This window comes from Colius striatus, chromosome 1, assembly GCF_028858725.1.
Source record: "Colius striatus isolate bColStr4 chromosome 1, bColStr4.1.hap1, whole genome shotgun sequence".
Lineage (NCBI taxonomy): Eukaryota > Metazoa > Chordata > Aves > Coliiformes > Coliidae > Colius > Colius striatus.
In genome coordinates this window covers 190,547,507-190,572,200 of record NC_084759.1, presented here as the reverse complement: position 1 = coordinate 190,572,200, position 24,694 = coordinate 190,547,507, and the positions used below count along the sequence as shown (strand labels likewise).

The following is a 24,694-nucleotide window of genomic DNA, read 5'->3' as shown; positions in this document are numbered from 1 at the left end:
AATGCTACTGATGCACTGTTCTGGATTAGTGTCTATGTCAATGTCACATAAACATTTTCAGCTAGCTCTTGAGCTATCACAGAATGCTCAACTTCTGCTCAAGTGTAATTAACCTTACATTCATCTTTTGAACACATAACTTACGCAAACATTGTTATACTACACTTCACCAAATTGTGTATTGAACAGGTTCACTGAAACAGTTCTGTTTTCCCTTGATACTCCTAAATGTGGATCCCCTATGGAAGGGGATATGCCCAGGAACTTTTAGGTGTTGCAACAAACATTAGCAATGGAGGATACTACTTTAAATTAGAGACAAGAACAGACAGATTACAGTGTATATCAGATAGAAAAAAAAAGCAGCTGAAACTACTTACCCATCATATTTATTAATATTAACTTCAAATAAACTGTCCTTAGCATGATTTGGGTGTTCAGTTACTATGAAAAAATAAACACATTAAAAGTTACTATTATAAAATTATATACAATACATAACTATTGAAATGCTATTATTAATTATTATGATTCATAATTATGATTCATAATCATGATTATGTTACCAATGTGACCATAGAACAGCTTGACCTAAAATGTGTTCCAAAAGATTTTATAGCAAGGAAAAAATTGAGAAGCGTGCACTGCAGTACATATGGAAATATATTTCACTAAAATGTGCAAATGAACAGTTGGTTTTAACCGTATAAATAAAGACAACAAAGGCAGCATCTTATTAACGAAGAGTTCAAATAGCTCAGAAGCACCAGGAGCTTTAATTTTAGTAAGCAGAAAACTGATGTAAGGTCATCACTTATCTGGCTATCTATATGTCAATTAGAAAACACTACCTCTCTATCATTTAATTTCCTTAGTAAGAAAAGGTATGCAACAGAAACAACTTAGGTTACTCAGAAATGTGTTCACATTGTGTTTGTTAAGAAATAAAAATATCCATTACTCACTAACAACATCGGTGGAGATAGAGGCAAGACTAAAGAGTGGAGCAACTTTCTGTTCATAAATCCTCTTCCCTTGTCGTTTTCCTCCATATGGATTAACATACACAAGCAACTGCTTTGGTCTAGACTCTACAGTGAGGAAAAAATACTATAATATACTGCTTTTGTACACAAACAAAAAATTCAATAAGCTGTGTGAACCATTAGGACACAATACATAAACCCTTTAAAACCCTTTATTAAATCTTAGAACTCTATAACTCTTTATCCAAGTGCTACAGAAATCTGCTTCATCTCTCCTCTTTATTATGTTGAAGACACTGACAGTGTTGAACAAATTGGTAATAAGACAGCAGGTGAAATTCAGAACTTATCTATTCTGAATCCATGTCTCACATTCTTAGGTGTATTATTCTTGTGGTACCTCCCACAAAATTACCTTAGTATCACAGGCATGCAAGACAAAAGACAAATGAAGGGCAGCAATAGGAAAGGCACTTGTAAGCAAAGGATATACAGAAATACTTTTGTATTCATTTATTTAAACAATGTTCTTACTCTGGTAACATAGCTAAAATGCATTTGCTTTCTCTGATAAAGAAGTAATAAGAATACCTCATAAACCTACCTGATGCACAACTTGTGCTTGCCCTATAGTGTAACCCTTTCCCCCAGAAAACATCTTTGGTATTACTATCTCAAATTTGTTCAAATAGTTATGTATTTACATCAGTGGTGGCAATGACAATTATTACATGCCTGTACTAACAGATATACAAAACAGTAATGCTTGCTCCACCTAGAGACCCTTCCTTTTTTGTATACAGCATCAAGACCTATTACAGTATTTGCACTTCCTCAAATGGTATTCTAAACAAAAAAAACAATTAGATCGGCACACTTGCATAATAAATCCACTCAAGATAGACTGTTTGAATGGTTTAAAGCTGACACACACCAAAACCACCATTCAGCCTTTTGGAGAACCTGTTCTCTTTTCTGAAATAGTTTGTTATCAACAGGATGAACACCTGTACTCAGAGATGACTGCCCAGGCCACATCTCACAGGTGTACTGAATGGGTGTACAAACCTCTTTTTTTAAACTCTTTTATTGGATGCCAGGAAACTTGTGTAACATATACAAAGCAAAAACATAGGTAAAATGCATGCTTACAATGCCTGTTCAGAAGAGGATTTTTTGGTTATATATCCATTTTTATTCTGTGAGTCTTAAGTACTTGCTTGAGTCACACTGTAGATGTATCCACTCCCTTATCTAGCTCTGTGTCTGAGATAAGCTACCTGCAGCATAGGATCTGAAGTCTATCTCAAGCCCTGACTCCAGCTCCATCTCCTGATGCTCCTGTCTGGCCTCCCTGGACAGACCTCATTACTTAATCTCACTTGGGCCATAAATGGGATCTGCTGCTATCCCCACCCCTGCTCTGCCCATGTTACTAAGACACAGAGGAATGCCCCCTGGTTACTGAGGATTCGGTCTGTGCAACAATCATCTTTCACTTCCCTTCTATTATGGAGTTGTTCAGCTTCTGCCGTTCCCTGACATCCCTCACGGTATGTCTTTCAGGAGTAACTCCTGCAAAACTAATTTTAGCCTTCCAAGAAGTAGGTGTCCAAGGGTCCCATAAATGAGACTGGAAAGGTCAGACAGATACACAAAAGAAAACCACCCAAAAACCTTAAAATTGCTACAATCCTTGTCCTCAGATCTCTAGAGAACCTCAAACCTCTGAGTTCACAATTGTTTATTTTCTCCAAAGCTACAGTAATTCAAAGCCTCTGCTAATCTTCTAACCTGTCTCAATTTTGTAATATAGTTTACATCTGGGCAAAATTACAAGATACCTACAGATCTGATCAATTAGCATAAAACACTCCATATATTTCAGTAAATGTGAGATACAAAAGCAGCAATAAGACACTTCAACTCTCAGCTCCCTCAATCTTTAAGCATAAGCTGCTCTGGCCAGAGTTCAAAAAAAGCACACATATCAAAAATATTAATTGACATACAAGCTTGTAAAATGATGCTCTAAATGTTAGTAGTGTAGTCAAACTTACTCTGCATTTCAAGTAATTCTTTCAGCTCCTGTATCCACTGATTACACAAGTGCTCATCAACACACCAGAACGTCACATCACTGCACCGCCAGCGGTGATTTCGGGCTTTCTTCACATAATACACTATTCACATTTTAAAAAGAAAAAAAAAAAAACCAAACTAAAGAGGCATGATGAAACAGTTCTATGAAATGACAAATGCATTTCAGAGAGTTCTCCAAATATCTGCGTTTGGAATAAAGGCGTTATTAATCCCATTACATTTTTCTGTAAATAACAGCAGCATTTAGAGTGTGAATGAGACATTCGTAAAAAGTAAAAATGAAAATATAAATGAAGCATTTGCTCTACGTCATTACCCTTTAGCAGACACCCAAACATAAACCCGTTTTTATGATTATAGACATACAAAAGTTCACTAAGCTTATATATATGGTTTTATCCATACTGAAGTCTGCAATGTCTACATAATACATAATTCCATAACCTTAAAACAATAAGCCAAACCCACATGAAGCTCCCATATAATCAACAGGGTGAATTTCATTTCGTTAAGCTGAAATTTAAGAAAATATATTTTGAGTTTTCTTGTGCATTAAGAACTAGGCTGATCAGACCAGAAGCATCCTTACCTTTTCATCTACAGTATCATCAATCATTGTTACTGAAGGACTAAATGTGAGGAAAATACCCCATAACATAAAATTTGGCATGGGAGTCATCACACTTGTCCCAGCTTCACAGCACAGAAAGCATCCCTCTTTCCCAAAAACAAACAGGTATTTAATTCTGGCACTTTGTTTTAAGAATGTAGTCAATAATACAAAGAACCTTTATGGGAATACATTCCGATGGTTAGGGATAATTTTAAAAAAACAAACAAAAATTTAGAGCTCATTTTTCCAGCCTCCCAAGTTTGTAGCAGGAGACTTGCTTTCTGCTACTTGACCACAGGGTCACTCAGCAGCAGAAACTTGAAGATAATTATGACTTTGTTCAAAAACTAAACCAACACATGTTCTTAAAGGACAGGTTTTCTTTTCCAAAATAAGGATCTTTCTATTTAAACAAGCAGACTTTGGTGGGCTTTGGTGTTTGAGGTTTTTTTGGGGAGGATGAAGGAAGTGTGTTTTGAGGAGGTAGTTGTAGAGGGTTTTTGTTTGGTCAGTTGGTTTTTTTATACATAATTTCTGTTAAAAGAAATCTTCAGATTTTTTTTTTAAGTCTGCCCTAAAGTATTTCCAACAAAGTAATTAGCACAAGCATCCTTAGACTGTATTTGCCTTACCTGTGAAAGCATGTGGCTTCACCATTTTTTGCCATTTGCCAATATTACGGTGTTTCTTGTTAAATTCAGTTTCCTCTACAGCAATGATCTCAGAGATCGGTATAAAACAGCTTTCTGTATGAACACAAGATCTTATACATTAGCATCTTAAAAGAGCACCAGGATGATTGTTTTTACACATAGTATGATATAGTCATACAATGGGAGTAGCTATTCAATAAGCACAACCAAGAACATAAGTAGAAATTTGCTGAAGATATGCAAATTCCTTTTGCTTTTAGTCAAAGCACATAATCCACATCCACCTACAAACTACTTAAATATTTTAAATGTCTATAACGTCTCATAAAATTAGGTATTCTAAGAGCATTTTTTCATGAAATCAAAACCCAGCAACAGTGATTTCCGAAAAATGAAACTGTCCCTTGAAGGCTGCCTAGTTCTGATATTTGACACTGAACAGCACACACTATTTCAAAGAATGTGCAACTAAATCTAGTGCAGAGAGATTACAGAGGCCATTTGTTATTCTCAAGTAGCCAACTTATGAAAGAAGGACATTCATATGAATTCTTAAGACTCTAAATCCCACTAAGCCTTTAAACTTCAGGATCTTGTAAGAAACAAGTTCTAGATGTTATGTTTATGTACTTTTAAATGTATTTCCCTTGAATCAACTTTGTTTTTCAGACTTAAAGGCCTCTTGCTCTATGGACGACACTATGGAAGAAAGTCGTCCACCCTTTTTCCTCTTACAGTCTGTCAACACTTCAGTCTTCTTATCTTCTGTCAAATTGCATATTGTCTCATTTTCATTGCCAGTTTCATAATAAAAAAGAGTGGAACTGAAAATGCATGCTTTATATTTATGTAGAAGCAAGCACTCTGTGTATATATACATGCATATGAAATGTTTAATTACATAAGATTACATTATTATAATAATAGCTTCATTTAGTAACAAGTGCAACTGTTTCTCTCCTATGTAGATAGACAGAGAGAGATAAAGAGATACTAAACACATAAAGCCCAAACACTAATACTGCTGTTACTAGGTTTATCCTACATTTCACCTTCCTCACTGTTTTGCAGAAGTATCATAGTGGTGGCAAGGAAAGTATAGTAAGCAAAATACATTCCTGAGCGAAGTGGTGGCTACAATTCATTTGCCAGTAGTTCAATTTTACTTTTTCACCATTCTATTTATTTTAGTCAGAGTTGTTATTATTGTCATGTCTACTGATATGTCATGGACTACACACACAAGGCTTTTTTTTCCTTTATGGGTGTTTTAGTAGTCGACTTGATTTGTATTTCTTCAGGGATTTTATCTTCCCAGAGGTTTTTAGCTTGATTAAAAAAAAAAAAAATGTAGCCTCCAAACTTTACTCTGGCTTTACATCTTTTAAGAATCTGGCTGTATTTGAATGTTTTAACTACTCACAAATCAACTTTCAGGTTACAGGAACTGCATTTACTATACTTAAGGCATGATGGGTAATTGAAGCAGTCACAGAATGTCTTCAGAGATGAACTCACTAAAACCACTTTACTTGTATACATACATAGATATCATACATATAAACATGTAAGACCACTAGAAATATTTAATATTGGATACTAACAGTTAATTGGTCTTCCTAAAATTTAGAGAAAAGATCTGCTATAGGCTCTCAATATGATTATCCATCTATGCATTTATCCAAGGAAAAGAAAAAAAACCAGAAGAGATGGACCAATAAATTAAGGGAAGGGAACATGTTCTTTAGTCTTTCTTTCCCAGAACTGCTTTTATTTCTCACTTTTCTACTGGCTATGCCACCTATCCCGACATCAGAATATGAAAGGATGCTTGTTATGTTTATAAAGATGGCATTTAAGTGGTAACTCATTTTATTGTTGCTTGCAGATATGCTACAAAGCTGACAAACTACATTTAGATCAAAGTTTAAATGACAATGCTCTAATGAAAATTTTGGGAACAGACATTTATTAGCAGGTAAGCTAGGAGGAGCAACAGAAGTCTTTGTTGTCCTACGCATCTTCTATATAACAATATTTTTCAACCGCACAAATAGCAAAGATATTAAAAAGCACTTTCAACATTCTATCGTTGAAAGTATTTCTTTGGAGTATATATTTTAGCACAAGTTATACAGTTTATATTAACAGCCCTAGGCCTTGCAACCGCTTCTACTATGTTCTCCTAATTTTTCAAAAGTGCTCTCCCTCTGACAGTTGTATGACTGGAAGTTCTGCTTTTCCACCAAATCTCTTCACAGGTATGGTGAAAAAAGCAAAGAGTATGTGTTTCAGTTGTATATGTGCAGTTTTCTCTCTTAAGCCACAAAAGTTGCATATCTGGAAAAAAAAGATTTGTGAAAAAAAAAAAACCAACTAAACCTAAACAATCCAAGCCAAAAAAATCCCAAAACAATGGCAAGGAACAGAGTGATTCTACTTTCTCTCTGTCAGTTTCAGGGTTTGGTAAAAACTCTGAGAAGTTTCTGTTCTATGAACACCAGTTATGTCAATTATGACCCTCAGTACTAGCTGGCACTTTACAAGAGTCAAGAAACTCCAGTGCCCTGACAGTATACTCCAATCTTAAGGCAGTCAAAACCATACACTGCCTTCCTAGAGTAATTGCAGAGCGCCAGAAAGATGTAAAGCTGTCTCAAATACATTACTGAGAACACAACCTACAGCTTCAAATTTGTATCTGCTCAAATATGACTATATCACTATTAAACTTAGTGTTATGCTACTTAGTCCCGTCCTTCTCCTTTTTCCCCAGGAAGAAGTTTCCAACATAAAGAAAGTAAATACGGAGCATGAATACAAGTGGCACAATCCTACTTCTATAGACACAAAGTCCTTATCTACCATTTAATCACCAAAACCTACCTCATAAAAATAAGTAGAAGGTCCACACAATCCTCTTTTGAGAAGTCAACAAGGTTCACCTATGTATTAATTATAGTCCTTTCCTACACCTACCCTATTATCAAGTTGCATGAGCCATTTCTTTCACCAACTTAGCAAAAAGGTGTTCACTCATAAAGGCCTTCACCTTTATGAGTTCATTCTAACTCATGGAAAATCTCGATGACACATTAACAAAAATAAGTAAGTACTTACATCACCACTATTAGATCAACACTACTGAAAAAAGTTGAGCTATAGGCTCACACTATACCAAACAAACAATTTCACTTGGCTTAGTCCAATATACTCAACCAAGTAGCACAGAACAGTTCCTAGACAAAATTTCATGGAAAATACTGTGACTTCTTCTACATACACATTGAGATTGAAGAGATTGAATTTTGAGCACAGAAACACTAAAGTACATACCAATTTTCTTGAGTTTAATCTCAAAGATCTTCACACATGTATGTTTTGATGTCTCACCTCGTTCAATGTCTAGCACATGTAACACACTAAAGACAATGAGTTGTCTATCCAGAGCAGTCAGATGAAAGGGTATGACAAAAAAAAAAAAAGGTAATTAAAAAACTAAACAGAACACACAATGGCTATGTGACAGTCTTCCCAGCACATTGGCTGTGCCAGACATCACTTCTTCTGGGTCACAGTGCTCTTACAGTCCTATCACACAATTTTCTTGAAGTACAAACTGACAACTTAGGAAAATACTGTGCTAAATGCATACTACTTTCCCACCAGTAAGCAAATAGAAGGAAAAAACAAGATACACATACTAATGGTGGGCTGCTTTGTGGAAAAATGGAGCCAGCAGTTATGATGTTGTTCTCTGTTAAGAAAGGCTTTTTGGTGTGTCACTGCTGTCTGCCACTCTCATAGGACACCTCCTGAGTTAATAATCAAACTCACTCAGAACCCCAGTCAAGATTTTTCATTTATCATTGCCAGTTACCTATATTAGAGGCCAAATTCTTCCCTCAGAAAAGTATTAGCTCAAAGCAACTCAGGGGTTGCACTAGATGATCTCTAAAGGTCCCTTCCAATCCCTACCATCCTAAATACTAGAACACAGACATCTGTAAATGCAAATTCATGAAGGACAGGCAAGGTGCCTGGGGACTGGAGAAAGGCCAATGGTCACGCCAGTCTTCAAAAAGACAAGAAGGATGACTGAGGAAACTACAGGCCAGTCAGTCTCACCTCCACCCATGGAAAGGTGATGGAACAATTCATCCTGAATGTTATCACTAAACATATGAAGGAAAAGATGGTTATCAGAAGCAGTCAACATGGATTCACTAAGGAGAAATCCTGTTTGACCAACCTGATAGCCTTCTATGAGGGCATAACCGGCTGGCTAGAGGAGTGTAGAGCAGCAGATGTCATCTACCCTGACATCTTCAGCAAGGCTTTTGACATTATCTCCCATTACAGCCTCATCAGAAAGCTCAGGCAGTGTGGCTTGGGTGAGTGGACAGTGAGGTGGATCGAGAGCTGGTTGAATGACAGAGCCCAGAGGGTGGTGATCAATGGCACAGGGTCGAGTTGGAGGTCTGTGGCCAGTGGAGTTCCACAGGGATCGGTTCTGGGGCCAGTCTTGTTCAATATCTTCATCAATGACCTGGATGAGGGGACAGAGTGTACCCTCAGCAAGTTCCCTGATGACACCAAACTGGGAGGACTGGTTGATTCCCCAGAAGGCTGTGCTGCCATTCAACGGGATCTCAACCAGCTTGAGAGTTGGGCAGAGAGGAACCTCATGAGGTTCAACAAGGACAAGTGCAGAGTCCTGGACCTGGGGAGGAACAACTCCATGAACCAGTACAGGCTGGGGATTGACCTGCAGGAAAGCAGCTCTGCAGAGAGACACCTGGGAGTCTTGGTTGACAATATACTAACCATGAGTCAACAACGTGCCCTCATGGCCAAGGCGGCCAATGGCATCCTGGGATGAATCAAGAGTGTGGCCAGCAGGTCAAGGGAAGTTCTGCTCCCCCTGTACTCTGCCCTGGTGAGGCCTCATCTGGAGTCCTGTGTCCAGTTCTGGGCTCTCCAGCTCAAGATGGACAAAGAATTTCTGGAGAGAGTCTAGCACAGGGCCACCAAGATGATCAGGTGACTGAAGCATCTACTTTATGAGGAAAGGCTGTGGGAACTGGGGCTGTTTAGTCTAGAGAAGAGGAGGCTGAGGGGGGAATCTCATTAATATTTACATATATATAAATAGTGGATTCAGGAAGTTGGTGCATCCCTTTTTTCTATTGTATCTAGTCACAGGACAATGGGTAATGGGATGAAGCTGGAACACAAAAAGTTCCATTTAAATATAAGGAAAATCTATTTTACTGTGAGGGTGGGTGAGCCCTGGCACAGGCTGACCAGGGAGGGTGTGGAGTCTCCTTCTCTGAAGGTCTTCAAAGTCCTCCTGGACACGTTCCTATGTGACCTGATCTAGGTGGACCTGCTTCGGCAGGGGATTTGCAGTAGATGGTCTATAAAGGTCCCTTCCAACTCCTACCATTCTATGAGTCTATGAAAAGCATATAAATGTTGCCGATCTCAGTACTTGGTTTATTCTTAAAATTCATCTTAGGTATATGGATGCAATGGCATTCAGAATTAATTTAAATTATTAGTATATGCCCCTGAATTATAAACATTAATAACTAAAAAGATGGGGAGAAGATTCAAAGACAAAGTATTATTTCAGTCACTTTGAAAAATAATTTACTGTTACAGACCACAGGAATGGTAAGCTAACTTGTCCTATGCTTAAGCTTTGCCTTCACCTAAATCCAAATAACAAGCACATATTCCATCAGAAGATACACTGCAATGTATTGATCATACACTACATAAAGCCAGACCAGAATAAGAGAAAGTGGATAGCAATATAGACCAGAATAACAGACAACTCACATTGTGGGGGAGAAGGGAGAAAAAAAGGAGTCATGACTAAATTATTTGATTCAAAAGTGTGGAGGAGTTACAGAAACATCTATAGGCCTTCCACTCACAATATACAGCCATGTATAGAGAACCTGGATTTTTTTCTTTTTTTTTAAAGTAAGTTTTCAAGTATTTTGCAAACCAATAGACCAGTTCCTAATACCATCAGTCATACAGTTACTACTTCAGATTGTGTATTTGAATCAAATCACAGTAATTTGACCTTGGGCCAATTTGCATATTTAAGACATACTATTGAATGTAACAATTTAATTTCCAAATTGAATCTTTACAACTCTACTATGAATATTTCAGTGGTAAAGCAAGAATTAAGATGCACTTCTCCTTAAGTGAAAAAAACCTCAAACCATATCCAAGAGGTGTGTGCTGAAAAACATGTATTGTTTAATTAAGTGACACGTTACAAAGAAACAATACTTTCTAGAGCTTTCATTCCCCACATCCTACCAGTTCAATGCAGTCAGTGGAAATGCCTAGAGAAAAACATGGTTCAGATTTCTACATGTGTCCATTGCTCAATGAAGGACAACCTTGACAATGGGTATGCCAACACACTACAGGTACTGGACAGACCATCTTTCTTTCCAAGGAGGCCAACCTCTGCTGGTGCTGTGTTTACCAAACTGAGCATTCTTTAGAGTCCACAACATCAGAATAGCATCACTCTTGTGAACACTAGTACTGTGGCTTCCTCAAGTGGTTGTTTTGGAGGGAAAACTGGAAAAGACTCACCAAGACAGAATTGAGGGAGACACAGAAGAGTTAAAAGAAAGTGCACACAATAAGTGAAAGCATAGAGTCTAGTGCCTAGTCTCATCATCCCCTGCATACTTGTACTTTACAATTAGCAAAACCCTAGGAAAAATGTCAACAGAACCTCACTCTGTGTAATTACTTTGTACTAGGCATGATACAGTCTTAGACAATACTTCTAAAATACCCATAAACACACATATAATACATAATCTGCTATGAAATTTGGTATACAAAGTTTCACCACATGTTCCTTGATAAAAACTCAACTGTGCCATCAACGTGAGGAAATAATAAAACAATTTCATTTGCCCAGTTTTGCAGATCAATGAAATATCATGGTGAAGTGTTATAAGGTTGAAATATAACGTACTTCAGAAAATTTTAAGATGATGGTATGCCTAGGAAAAAAAAGGTGCGTAGCTAAAAGTAACATGGAAACATATGAAAAGTTTCAGGCAAAACTTCTCCAAGTTCAAACAAGTCTAATCAGGAAATGAAGAAGAATAGGAAGAAGAAGGAGGGGAAATGGGTATTCCATTACATTGAAGACAGACCTTGAAAATAAGATGCTGCTACATAAGGTCTAACAGCAGGAAGGAAATTATACAGTATCTAGGTTTAGATGTTTTAAAAACATACTGCGACTTGAACAAACATTATATGGTTTTGTTATTGTCGGTATGTTCTCAATGATAGCATTAAAAAGATTTCTCCTGAAATAATACTTCTTTCTTCACAAAATGCATTTTGACGGGAGGAGATTTAATATATATCATTTTAATATCATTGTACAAAGACTAGAAAACACAACAATCTCCTCATATTCTGTAAAATTATCTTTTCCTGGACAACAGCACAAAGTCTCTGTTGTTTCCTATCTGTTCCTAAATTTGGATACAACAGGGAGAGGCAGGTATTTCAACACTTCTACACTACACCCAACTGTAGCTCTACTTCCTTACCTGGCAAAGTCCGAAAACCTTGAGAGAATATATACCAAACCATTTCTACTTATGTAGTTAAATCCAAGACAGCAATAAGTACTCAGAAAACAAGCAGCTCTCATGGAGTTTTTTCAGTTTAAAGACAACTGTTTCATGGTAATAACTACCTATTAAACAAAAAATCCAGCCCTTTTATACTGCATAATTAAGTCTGTATTTAGGTATAATTCAGAGTTAGTCACGTAGTCAAAGGCTAAATGGCAGAAAGATACCAATCTTGGTCAAGCAACTCCTCTGAAATTACATGCTTTTAACTAACCATCTTCCATATTATTAAGTTTATTTATATATTGTCATGGGTGCTGCTCGTATTTCCCAAATAGCTGTAGAGAACACTATGAGCTATCCCGGGTCTTAAAAGACCTTAAAGACAACAGGACAGCAGTAGAACCAAACTGTAATGATAGTAAAGCACAAGCAGGAAATATGCTAATTACTCAAGGTGTTAAGAAGAGGAGATACATCATTTATAGTATTGCTCTCTATAGAATCATAGAATGGTAGGGGTTTGAAGGGACTTCTAGAGATCATCCAGTCCATCAACCCTACTAAAGCAGGTTCACCTAGATCAGGTCACACAAGAACACATTCATGAGTTTTTCAAAACCCTAGAGGAGACTCCACAACCTCCCTGAGCAGCCTGTGCCAGGGCTCCCTCACCCTTACAGTAAAGAAGCTTTTCCTTGTGTTTAAGGGTACCTTTTGTGTTGCAGATGTCTATTACCCGTAGTCCTGTAGAAGGACATTACACAAAAAAGTGTCACCCCTTAAACTATATCCATGTCTCCAGAACACTGTTCCATCCTCTCTTCTCTGATTCCATGATGTATTTTCAAAAAATCTTGTAAACAGCTGGACAATAGCCACACTCAGTAATCAGACTTTCCTCCTAACGAATTTCCAACTGGCAACTGCTTCAGAAAATGCCTCAAAGAGTCTTGTTTCCTGTATCCTACTCTCTTTCAGACTTTCCTAGCATTCTGACATACATTTTGGAAGAGGCTTCAGGGAAGGTTCATACATGGTTTGGCCCACCAGGAATAAGTTCAGGAAAAATACTACTTCGAAAAGTTGCAAAAGCTTACAACTGTAAGGAGCTGTAGATTTTAGAACGCTAATGAGAGTGTGATTCTGAGGCCTTCTTGCATGCCATTAAGGAAGTCATCACACAGCAGAATGGAGCTACAGAACAGTCAATTGGTAACTTTGCAAGGGCATTTTTAGAAAGATTTTAGACAATGTAACAAAATTCTCTCTAAACCAGAGGCTACTTCACACCCTGGGAGCAACTGTCTCCAAGGCTTCAAAACTTTCTTTTAAATTTAATGTCAAAGTTCTTTTCTCTAGCCTCCTTGAATTCATTTTGAAAAGCATATGGCTTGTTTTTCACACCAATATATTAATATTGAGCTCAGCAAAATTCAAGAACTAATTTGCCCTCAAAGTCTTAAGTTCACTTTGCTGTACATCTGAATTAAGTTCAGAAATTTTCAAATAGTTTTTATGAGAAGTACTTCTGAAAAAAGTAATTATGTCAAATTATATTCACACAATAGTAGAGGAACTCTATCTTAAGTTGTCAAGAGTAAGATGCATTTAAAACATAATCAGTTCTCAGTTAACTGCAACATCAAAGTCTTAAAATTCTTCTTGAGTCCTCCTTCTTCCTTTTCCCCACAACTTTTTTCAAGAAGCCTCAGGTCAGTAAGATATTATGACAAAACCCAAGAAAATATTTAAGAAAGGTGCAAGGTAAGAAGGGAAGAACTATTTAACTATTTCAGTTTGGGAACTTGCCTGGGACTGGAGACATCTATATTCAAACCTTTCTCAGACAAGCTTCTAGTCAACCTTTCTATTTTTAGTTTCTGTCTCTGTTCCTCCAACCTCTAAAATGAGGATGACAGCAGTTTCCACTCTACATCAGCTGCTGTGAAAAGAAGGACATCACATATTTTCAGATGTTCACATACCACGCTAATACAGCTATATAAAGAATAATTATCATTTAAAAACCCCAAGGTCAAAGACTCTGATAAAATACCTCCTAACATGTAACAGAAAGCTTGATACACTACATGTACAGATGTTTTCAGAAGTTATCCTGAAGCTGTCAGTAACTTCTCTCACTTGCAATTTTAAAAGTCAGTACTATTTTAATTATAAAAAGAGGGAACTGTAAAGAGCTTTAGTACCCCATTACAAGCTATTAGCCTAAATGCTTCCAAAGCAATGACTTGCAAACATTAAACTTTTTTAAACTCCCATGGAGCCCTTTAGAAAGGGCAATGAACACTAAAAAAAGAGGCCTGAAACACTACCTCAGCATGAAAGTGTGTTTTAACTGCAATTAAGTAATATAACTAAAAGTAAAAAAGTTGATTTTAAATTTCTGTAAGTCTATTATGTTCTGCTATGATCAATCTGAACCCAACATGACCAACTACGTGCTGCTGCCGGTTCATAGTGTCAAGAAACAAGATTCAGCTACATGAGTCTGTATTTTCCCCATCCCGCTGTAAGGACAAGTTTCCTCCCTTAGTTGTGTTCTTCCAATACCAGGGAGCCTGCTGCACTCTCACACAACGCCTGCAACTCACCGGGCGCCGCTTGGAGCTCTGTTTGGAAACTCACAAGCCGACTTACGGGCCGGTACGTTCAGCACAGACGGCTGTCTGCCGATGACAGCCTGGGCACCTCTCCATCCCGGCTTCGCTTCCCTCTGCCCGCGGGGGATGAAGCCCCCACTCCGTCTGCCACCGTGGGGCTCTGAACCCCCGCGCCGGCCACCGCTGCAGACGGCGGGTGACGGCGACTGCCACCTTCGCTTTGTCGAGTGAAAAGGCGCCCGAGTACAGGAAGCACTCGGCGCGGACTGAACGCCCCGAAGGCTCCGCTCACCTCGAGCTGCAGAACGCCGCTGTGAGAGCGGCCTCGGCGCCCGACGAGCCGGCCGCGAGCCCTCCCGCCGGCAGCGTGCCCCAAGCCGCCCTGCCCCGCGCCGGCAGCGACACCGCGAACGCCCCTACCCCGCCGCGGCGGCCCCTCGGGCGGTCCCGGCCCACAGCGAGGCCGCGGCAGGTGCGCTTGAAGGGCCGCTCGCCCCAGTCCGGGGCCCGGCCCGGCCCAGCTCTGCACTCACCGCCGCCGCGGCGCGTCGGGCGGGGGTCGCGCCAGGCCAGCTGCCCCCGCTCCCTGTCTAAGGTGACCTCCCAGGAGCGTTGCCCCAGCCCCAGCGAGGAGACCAGCCGGGGCCGCCGGCCACCCGGGAGCCGCTCCATGGTCGCCGAGAGCCCGGGCCCGCCGCGGCCCGCTACCGCATGGCCCAGCGGAGTGTGCGGCCGCCGGCGGGGCAAGGCCGGCAGCTAACGGCGCCCCTCGCCCGCGCTAAGCCGCCTGCCCCGGCGGGACGCGGCGTCAGCGCCTACGCCAGCGCCGCCGGGGCGGGGCCTGCGGGGCCACACTGCCCGCACGCCGCCGTGCTCCGCGGGGCGGGGCGTGCCGGGGCAGCGGCAGCCCGGGGCGGGCTGGCTGCGCCGCGGAGCAGCCAGAGGGCCCGCCCCCGTCACCCCGCCGGCGAGAGAGCTCTGTGAGAGCTCAGTGCACTGAGGCTCATCCAGCCCGAGCCCCGGGAACGGCGAGAACTGGGGGTTTATGCCGTAACCTGTTTGGATTGTTTTCGTGGTTTTGGTTTGGTTTTTTTTGCGGGAGGATCAAGCACCCATCACGGTGACGATGATCTCTTCCCTTACCGATACAGTGAAAATGTAATGAATACATATGCCACCAATATCTAGTAACCCAGACCTCTCGACCCAACCTTTTCCATAAAACCATTCCCATAAAAAACACTTAGGGTTTGCCTTTAAAGATGCTGTCAGTAATTCACCCTGTTTAAACTCTTGATTCTTTGCCACCTTTCAGATCCCCTCCATGGTCATCCTGACCCTCGTCACTGCAACCATCAGCATCTTACCCCAAAATACAGGCCAGAGTGAGCAGCAGTTGCTCCACCTCTGACCTTACTTCAAATCAACTGGTTCTGAATACTTTCTATAGAGTTCAGAGTAAATGTCACCTGTCTGTTCGTAAGTGGCTCCAGCCTTGGGGCAGTTCTCTGCTTTGTGAGGATGATGCAGAAGTGCTCTAGTTGTCTTTGCTCACAGCCAGTGCAGGTCTAAAAAGCGTCTGCACTTGAGCTCTGCTCTGGACCTTGTAATGCACTCACATTTTGTTTTCTGAGAACAAATGAGCCAGGCTCTGTCTTCCAAGTTATGTGTTAAAAATAGTCTTCCTGTGCCATGAATACTTGTCAGCTTCTATATAGATTGTTGTGACATCCTTTCCTCTTGCCTTGTTACCACCTTTATTGTCAAAAACACCTAGGTGTGCCATAATTTTGAGGAAATTTGAAGTTACTTCAGCTCCTGCAGTGTGTGGCACAAAACTTCACACTTTATGAAACTGACTGGAAAACATGAGGGATAGATTTAAAAGCTCAGAGATGCAACTGAACTATCAAGAAATGGATCAAAACATGAGCAAGGGAAACAATTTTTTTAAAAAGGGAAATAGAATTAAAAGAAGAAGAATTTAAAAAGAAAACTTTAAAAAAAGAGAAAATACTTTGTTTTGGTCAGTTATGTTGCCCTTTATATTTTTTAGTCTTTCCCTCCACAAACACCTGTAAAAATCTTTGTATCGAGGCTTAAAGTTTGTTTGTTACAAAAGTCTCTTGTGACCACTAGTTTGCCAAATCCACTGCTGAACAGTCATTAGTGTCTCACTGATTCTTTGCATTTTGCCAGCCATATCATCTGTTATCATCTCTCTTACACACTTTGAACGTATGATCCCTGGGCTAGGAACATCCTTTTTGGTTTGGGTTGTACTGCATCTAGAACATTTCACTTCTATGAATGGAAAGGCCAGAACAGCTGTGTAGAAATCACAGCCTAGTTAAAACGCAACAGAGACTTTTTCTGTAGACCACTCTACATGCTCCAACAATTAATACATCATAAATATAAAACTATATTCTTAAAATATTACACAGAGGTACTTATTTATTCTTTCTCCATAGGGCAAATTGGATCTAATCTTTCATAGCCTACAGTCACCTGAATTAATAGTATCACACTGTGATCCATGCTAGCTGAAGAAGTAAAAAGTTTATTCTTTTTACCAGTCTTGCTTATGATTATTTCCCTTTATTCTTATTTGCCAACTCTTCTTGGCTTAGCTAAGGATAAAGCCTTCAGCTATAAAACACAGAACTGGTAAAATATCATCTGGTTGGTCAGAAGCCTATGAAGGTGTACTAACACCACGAGCAGGAACAGCGTTCTCCATTTACATTTCTCATTTGTTTAGGTAAGGAGAAACCACTTATTTTTTCCTTGCACACTGTTTTAGCATAACAGTGTTTGGTCCATGGTTTGGGATCCACTATGCTGTTGCAAGAATGTCTTGATGGAATTCTTACCAATGCTGTGTTTGGTTTGCTCTGGCACTCTCTGATAGTCCCCTGAATACCAACGTGTCCTTCTGTCCCTAATAAGTAAAGGTCAAATTTGAGCCAGCACAGTATTTTTCTCAATCAGCTTTAGTACTTTGTGATAGTCTTCCCTGACTCTTAACAGAGAAAGAATTTCTACAGGATGACTGACTGGGTAGGCTAAAGCACATGTATGTCAATTATAGTTTTACTGCTTATTGCATAAGCCTTTAATTAGCACTGAAGGGACAGAACTGCAGATGCAGAAATGGCAGTAAACTGCAGGATTTTTAGCCTGAAATCTTGGTGCTAAAGACAGCTGATCACAGGTCTCCACCCTGAGAAATGACATGGTTGTAAAAGCACCTCACTTTGTCCACAAAAGCCACAGGAAGGATTGCAATTGTATTCAACTTGGGAACAATAATACGTTGTGTAACAAGTACGATTCACAATGTCAAATGAGAAGAACACAGCAAGATAACACAACTTACAAGGTTTACCTCTATCACCTATTTACCATCTGTCTAGAAACAACATAACTTTCAAGATGTCATAAAAAGTCATTCATTTCAGATGGCACCAAGCCAAACTCTTCAGAGAAGGGATACTATCCAGAGGGACCTTGACAGCCTTGAAGAGAGGGCCAATGCAAATTGGAAGAAGTTTAACAAGGCCAAGTGTAAGATCCTATGCATAGACTGTGGCAATCTTCAGTACCACCACAGGCTGGAGTATGAAGGGGTTGAGAGAAGCCCTGTAGAGAATGACCTGGAGATGAAAAGCTGAACATCATCTGGCAATGTGTACACACAGCCTAGAAAGCCAACTGTATCCTGGGCTGCATCAAAAGAAGGGCAGCCAACAGGTCTAGACATTTCTCCTGTTCTACTCTGCTCTTGTGAGGCTTCACCTACACTACTACATCCAGCTCTGGGCCCCCAGCAGAAGAACAACATGTAACCATGGGAGAGCCAAAGGTGACAAGAGGGTAGGAACACCTCTCCTATGAGAAAAAGCTGAGACAGTTGGAGTTGTTCAGCTTGGAGAAGAAAAAGCTCTGGGAAGACCTTATTGCAGCCTTTCAGTACTTAAAGGCAGGTTATAAGAAAGATGGTGACAAACTTTTTAGCAGGGCCCGTTGAACCAGAACAAGGGATAATGTTTTTCAATTTAAAAGAGGGTAGATTCAGATGAGATATAAGGAAGAAATTTTTTACAATGACAGTGGTGAAACCCTCAAATAGGTTACCCAGATGTAGATGTCTCATCTCTAGAAATATTCAAGATCAGGTTGGACAGGGCTTTGAGCAACCAGATCTAGTGAAAGATGTTCCTGCTCATGGAGGGGGGCATGTACTAACTGATCTTTAAAGGTCTCCCAACCCAAACTATTCTATAAGTCTATGATCTCTATAGAACGTACTCACTTCTAGCAACTTTGTGTTGTGCTGAACAAGGTCATTTCATGATAACGTAGGTACTCAATTAAGGAACACTTCTAAGCTGGTATGTCTTTTTAAACAACAGGAATGGACAGGTATTCTTCAGCATGATCTGCATTAACAAAATATTGATTTAAATTGTTACAAACTTGAGCTATCTCTCTTCCAAATATTTTGGAGATGTACTTCTTATTTAGGACCCTGCAACTAATTTTTGAATTAGCTAATCCAGCCTGACCCTGTAGTGCCTTGGCAGAAGTAGCAAGTACTGTGTATCCAATGCTACCCAAGAAGGTGAGTCTAAAGTACAAAAATGTAAAATATCTTAACCAAAGTGCACTGGAGACTACAGAAGAACCATATTCTGCCATATTTTTGCCATTGAGTTCTGTGTTGGAATTATAGAGGGAATGTGATGGGAGCCCTTCTATGCCCTGTACTCCCAGGGAGATGGCTCAAGGCTCAAAGACTCCCTCATGTCCCAGAAAACATCTGCAATGGTGCTCAGTCCCATTGAGAGGAGAATATTCAAGATCATTGAGGATGTCCATTGTACATCCCTTGAAAACGTACATGAGAGGCAGCTGTGGTTTTGCTGAAATGACAACTAATGCAGAACTGAACCTTTAATCTCATTGCTCAAGAATTAAAAACCAGAACCAAAATGAAGAAATGTTTTTACTGTTTTGGGGTTCTTTTTGCATATTTTGCCCTGCCCATTGTTAACCACAAATGTTTCTTTTCTTCGACAGAAAGAATGCCCCAAGAAAGTTTATAGACAGATGCTTGGGAATTATCAAAAAAAAAAAATCTCAATGCATCTCAGGCAAATTGAAGTACTTACACATGAATCGAAGTCTGTTCTCCAGTACACACATGGAAGTTCCATTAGAATAGTGTAAATATACTCAAAGGTGGAAAGAATGACATCAGCTTCTCCTGAAAAATACCTGAGCTATTCTAAAGCACTTCAATGCTTTTATCATAAAGGTTTAAATTACAGTTATTATTGGAAATTATCTGAAAAAAGGTAGTTTTAAAGGCTTGTCAGAAAGGTTAACGGCAGCCCTTTATTCACTTGAGCCAAAGGTAGCTGAGGAAATGTCGTTGATATACTGGAGTGTGTGGGAATGGATTCAGAAGATATTTTGTTTTCTTCTGAAGGGAAATGTTGCATACCGTTCCCAAATCCTGGAAGTTTATGGAAACCTTCATTTCTTCCAAAGCCCCAACCTACCTTTATGTTGTCTGCGTAAATTATCTATTACTGTGTATGCTGGTTGTGTCTGAGATAGTGTTAATTTTCTTCACATCAGCTACTATGGAGCTGTGGTTTGGATTTATGCTGGAAACGGTGTCGATAGCACAGGGATGTTTTGGTTACTGCTGAGCACTGCTTGCACAGAGTCAAGGCCTACTCTGCTTCTCACCCCACTCCACCAGCAAGTGGGCTGGGGGGCGCACAGCCAGGACAACTGACCCCCACTGACCCAAGGGATATCCCACACCACAGGACATCATGCTTAGCATGTAAAGCTGGGGAAAGGAGGAAGGAGAGAATGTTTGGAGTGATGTCATTTGTCTTCCCATGTAGCCATGGCAAGTGCTGGATCCTGGCTTTCCTGGGGATGTCTGAACATCTGCCTGCCCATGAGAAGCGGGGAATCGATTTCCTGGTTTTCTGTGAGTGTGTGAGTATGGCTTTTGCTTTCCCTATTAAATTGTCTTTATCCCAACCCGTGAGTTGTGTCATTTTTACTCTTCTGATTCTCCCCATTTCACTGGATTTGTTTCAAGCTGTTATAGCCATGGCTCCCACCTACATATATACACACAAGTATTGGTTTGTATTTCTCTGTTTAAATCCTTATTCCTATTTTAACTATTAGCCTCAACTGGAGACTCTGAAGAGCTGTGAGACATCTCTTAATGCAATTAAAACAATGAGGTTTCCCGTCTGGCAGAATGATAATTCTCTCTGGCAGTGTGCAACTTTAGTCTTAAATTGATAGATTGCTGTAATTAGTTGAAAAGGCCAGGAATCACTCCTCTTTCTTCTTTTGTTAATTGACTAATACAGGAATCTGAGTTTTGTTATCCTCTTGATGGCCTTTTGTGGTACAAGGTTGGTAGAGGGTGTGTAAGAAACATTTGTTCTGCTCTGGTAAGAATGCTTGAACAAGTAAAGTGGGTCTTTCCCTGCAGTACTTGTAAGTAAGAAGGACTGAAGAGGCAGAACTGAAAAAGTGCTGGTAACATCCAAACGTTTCTCTCTTCAACCCTCAACTATGTCAGATGTTCTAATATAGGAGTATATTTCTCTCTGCAAGCTATGCTTTGTGATACTCCCAGTCTCTCAAAGTGGCAGAAAAATTGCTCCTTACTGGGCTCATGCTTGACCTTGCCTGGAGCATACCCAGGTGCTTTTTTCCAAAGACATGCATATGGATCAGTTCTCAAGAAGAGCTCTAAGGACAGTATCTCTGGGTAGGCAGACTTTTTTTTTATAGTTCAGATATCAAACTATTATCAAACTACGTATCATGTTCAACAGAAGCCTCCATCATATATAGTAACTCTTATACTTACTGAATGTGAGAACAGTAAGATTTTTTTTTTTAAGGTTTATAATTCTGCCTGGAGGGTTTTTTATACAATTATGGGGCATATGGGAGCCATGACACTAGTGACACATTTCAAGTGTGAGCTCCAGTCTAAGCAACAAAAGAGCTTTAGGAAAAAAGAATCATTAACATAAAAATTCCTAGCATCACCAAAGCAATATTTTTTCTTTTAAATCACTTTTAGATCTCTAAGTTGAGTCATTTTTACCAGGACTTTTTATTCCCAGAGTACTTTGCTGATGCTCTGCTTCGGCAGGCAGGGCTCTAATTTATATGAAGGCTCTTCTAACTTACTTAAGAAAGTGTGGCCTTCCTAAAGTACAGAATAAAGTAAGATTATTCTTCCATTTAAGATGGAATGACATATGTTTAAGCTACTTTTAGCAGAACACACTGTAAAACTACTAATCAACACTCCAGCTAAAAGAATAGGCAAGCATAGGGAAAAAAAAATCACATAGTCTACAAAGGCAGTAGAAACAGTTCCTTTGCAAAGAGAACATGAACCAAACCACAAACAAGATTTTCTGAAACAGAAGAAGAAAATCCAGACAGCATATTTATTTGATGTGATCAACTAATTAAATATTTTTTAAAGAAAACAATCTCAATAATTCATTTCTTCCAATCTAATAAATTTTTAGACTGGAAGATACATTTTACTTCCTTCAGTTATAAATAACCTTATTTTCAACACAGGAAATAAATAAAATACAGATAACCAGATTAGCAACACAAGTAAATAGGCACATATGTGAAACACAACCCCATTATTTATCGTGACATTCCAGACTGACTATTACCTAATATATGCTTAGACTAATTACCCTAGCACATAAAACCAGGTAAAGTACCTAATACTTAGAGAACTATGGAAGCATCTCTGTAAGCACCAACTATGGTCATTATCATCTTACATAAAATATAATAAAATAAAATTAAAATAATAATAGAAAATACCTGAACCGCAATGTCATCCAAGAAACTCAAATCACTTCTTCATTTCCAGGAATCACTGAACATATCTGTAGCCTCTCAATGTTAATAACTTAAAAACCCATAAACAACAGTGAAATCAGAATACATTGTGAAGAATTTACATTATTTTAAAAGGTTTTGACTGTGTACAGCTGCTAGGATTAAAACTAGTTGATACACACTGAATCAGATGATATATAAACCTAATTTATAATATTGCTTTAAATTATTTTCTTTTTTTTTTCTTAGCACTGAAGAAGTTACACTGATGTGTCATTTCTGAATAAAAAGATAATCATGTCAGTGATCACAGGTGGACTGAGCTCCCTGAGAAGCTGGTGAAATGTTTAATCATCAATTACCAAAAAGTCCTTCTGCTGCTTTCTAGACATTTGGAAAGTTGTTCAATGCTTTAAGCAATTTTTGTCCTTGGGAACTTATCACCTATAAAATATACCCTGAAACATAAACATCCATGCCAGTGTTCTTGGAAGACATCTACTTTTGACCTGATATTCACAAGCTCATGCTTTTTCAGTACCTCCACAAGAGCATGAATAATTGCAGTTAAAGATGGATCTCGAGGTCTATTTTCTAAGAAGAGCAAGAGATGTTCTAAGACATAGCCACTATTTACAAGACAGCAGAGTTGCTTTATGGGGTAGAGGGATGCTCAGAAAGGCAAAGACATTTTGCTAAACTAAAAAAAACCCACCCAAATGATGCATGAAACTCCCTCTTTCTATTGAATGATAAAATTTTGAAGTCAAGTAGCATTAGATCATGGAGTTGACTTTACTGAAAGTCCATGTTGAAAAATTCATGACTTATATTCATGGTTTATCATTTCATATTTGCATTCAAACTACCCAATGATTTCAGTTTCAGCAGAAAACAGCAATCCTACAAAATAACTTTACCAGCACAATTTGAATTCATATAAGATAAGCATATATGAAATTTAACATAAAAAATAGTTAAACTTCTTGTTTATAGATTCTTTTAAAGCTGTTTTTATGGATTTAAGGTAGAAGAAGGAAAAGGATTTTTTTGGTCTTCAAATGCTAACAAATTGTCTTCTTGAAACTGGTTTAAATAATTAATGTAATTTAATTAACAATGTTACTTTCTGTGGTTAGTACAATATTTTAAAAGTACAATAGAAATCTAAAGTAAATGCTTGGAAGTGCAGATGAAAGTGTCTATCAGATTCTGAATGATCAGATTCTGAATGATCAGATCAAAGATAGATTGAAGCAGTTTGTCAGAATAGAGTAATTTTCACTTTGGTTTTCAGCTGACTACTGCAGTAGAAATGATGGCAGCTGGTTTGAAGTTGTCTGAATCAGTGATACTAAACCACAAATATATGCCAATACTTTGCATAAAATATACAAAGTAGAGCTATTTCTGCACTGTGCCTTTTGACATCTCAGCACGCACGTTGACTTGAATTGGCATCCTCTCTTTTTGATTTTCTAGTATCAAAATTAATGGAAAGCTGAGAACAGAATATAAAATCAGACACAGTTACTAAAAAAGAGGGCAATAGAGAACAAAAAGGATCTTTCATAACTAAGTTTCAATATTTAATTCTAGCAAACAAATACATTTAAGGAACTCCACTGTACCCAACTTCATAGCTGTTCGAAGGGATGCCAGACATTCTGAGACAGTTCTGAATATATTGAAAAGAAAATTCAAAGACTGATTAATCTGTTAAACATTTGCAATCCATTTGTCTTGACATTTGGCAATGGCTGACAAATTAATCTGGAGCACATCATTTTATCAGAAATATATTTAGAGCTGACTAGTCTACATGCTATTCTAAATACAATTTATAGAAACTGCACATTTTAATGAAAGTGATACATTTTCAAAAGGCTGCACAGGGTTTTAGTCAACCAGCCCATTTAGTCAGAACTATGAATCAAACATCACTGCAATGCTTTGAAAAATAATTTGTCTCCAAACTATCTCCAGATGCTTTAATAGTAAAATTTTTGCAAAAAATATGACTTTGGAAGATATAATTCTAAATCACCGTGGCTAAGAAATGACAAGAGTAATTCACGTTTTGAAAAAGAACTTGAGTGCAAAGGAGCCATTCAAACCAGTTTCTTTTATGGTTGTG

At 38.9% G+C, this 24,694-nt stretch overlaps 1 protein-coding gene across 2 annotated transcripts in view; it reads right to left on the bottom strand.

The window, feature by feature from the left end:
• The window catches only part of CERK (ceramide kinase), a 40,960-nt gene extending 25,537 nt beyond the window's left edge, over positions 1-15,423 (bottom strand). For both annotated transcript variants that reach the window (XM_062018462.1, XM_062018472.1), the window contains exons 1-5: positions 15,156-15,423; positions 4,335-4,448; positions 3,047-3,169; positions 966-1,091; positions 381-444 (exon numbers count right to left, since the gene is read on the bottom strand). In XM_062018462.1, coding sequence (XP_061874446.1) covers positions 381-444; positions 966-1,091; positions 3,047-3,169; positions 4,335-4,448; positions 15,156-15,294 — 566 coding nt within the window. In that variant the 5' untranslated portion in view covers positions 15,295-15,423. The remainder of the gene's footprint in view (positions 1-380; positions 445-965; positions 1,092-3,046; positions 3,170-4,334; positions 4,449-15,155) is intronic.
• Between the last annotated feature and the right edge of the window lie 9,271 nt (positions 15,424-24,694).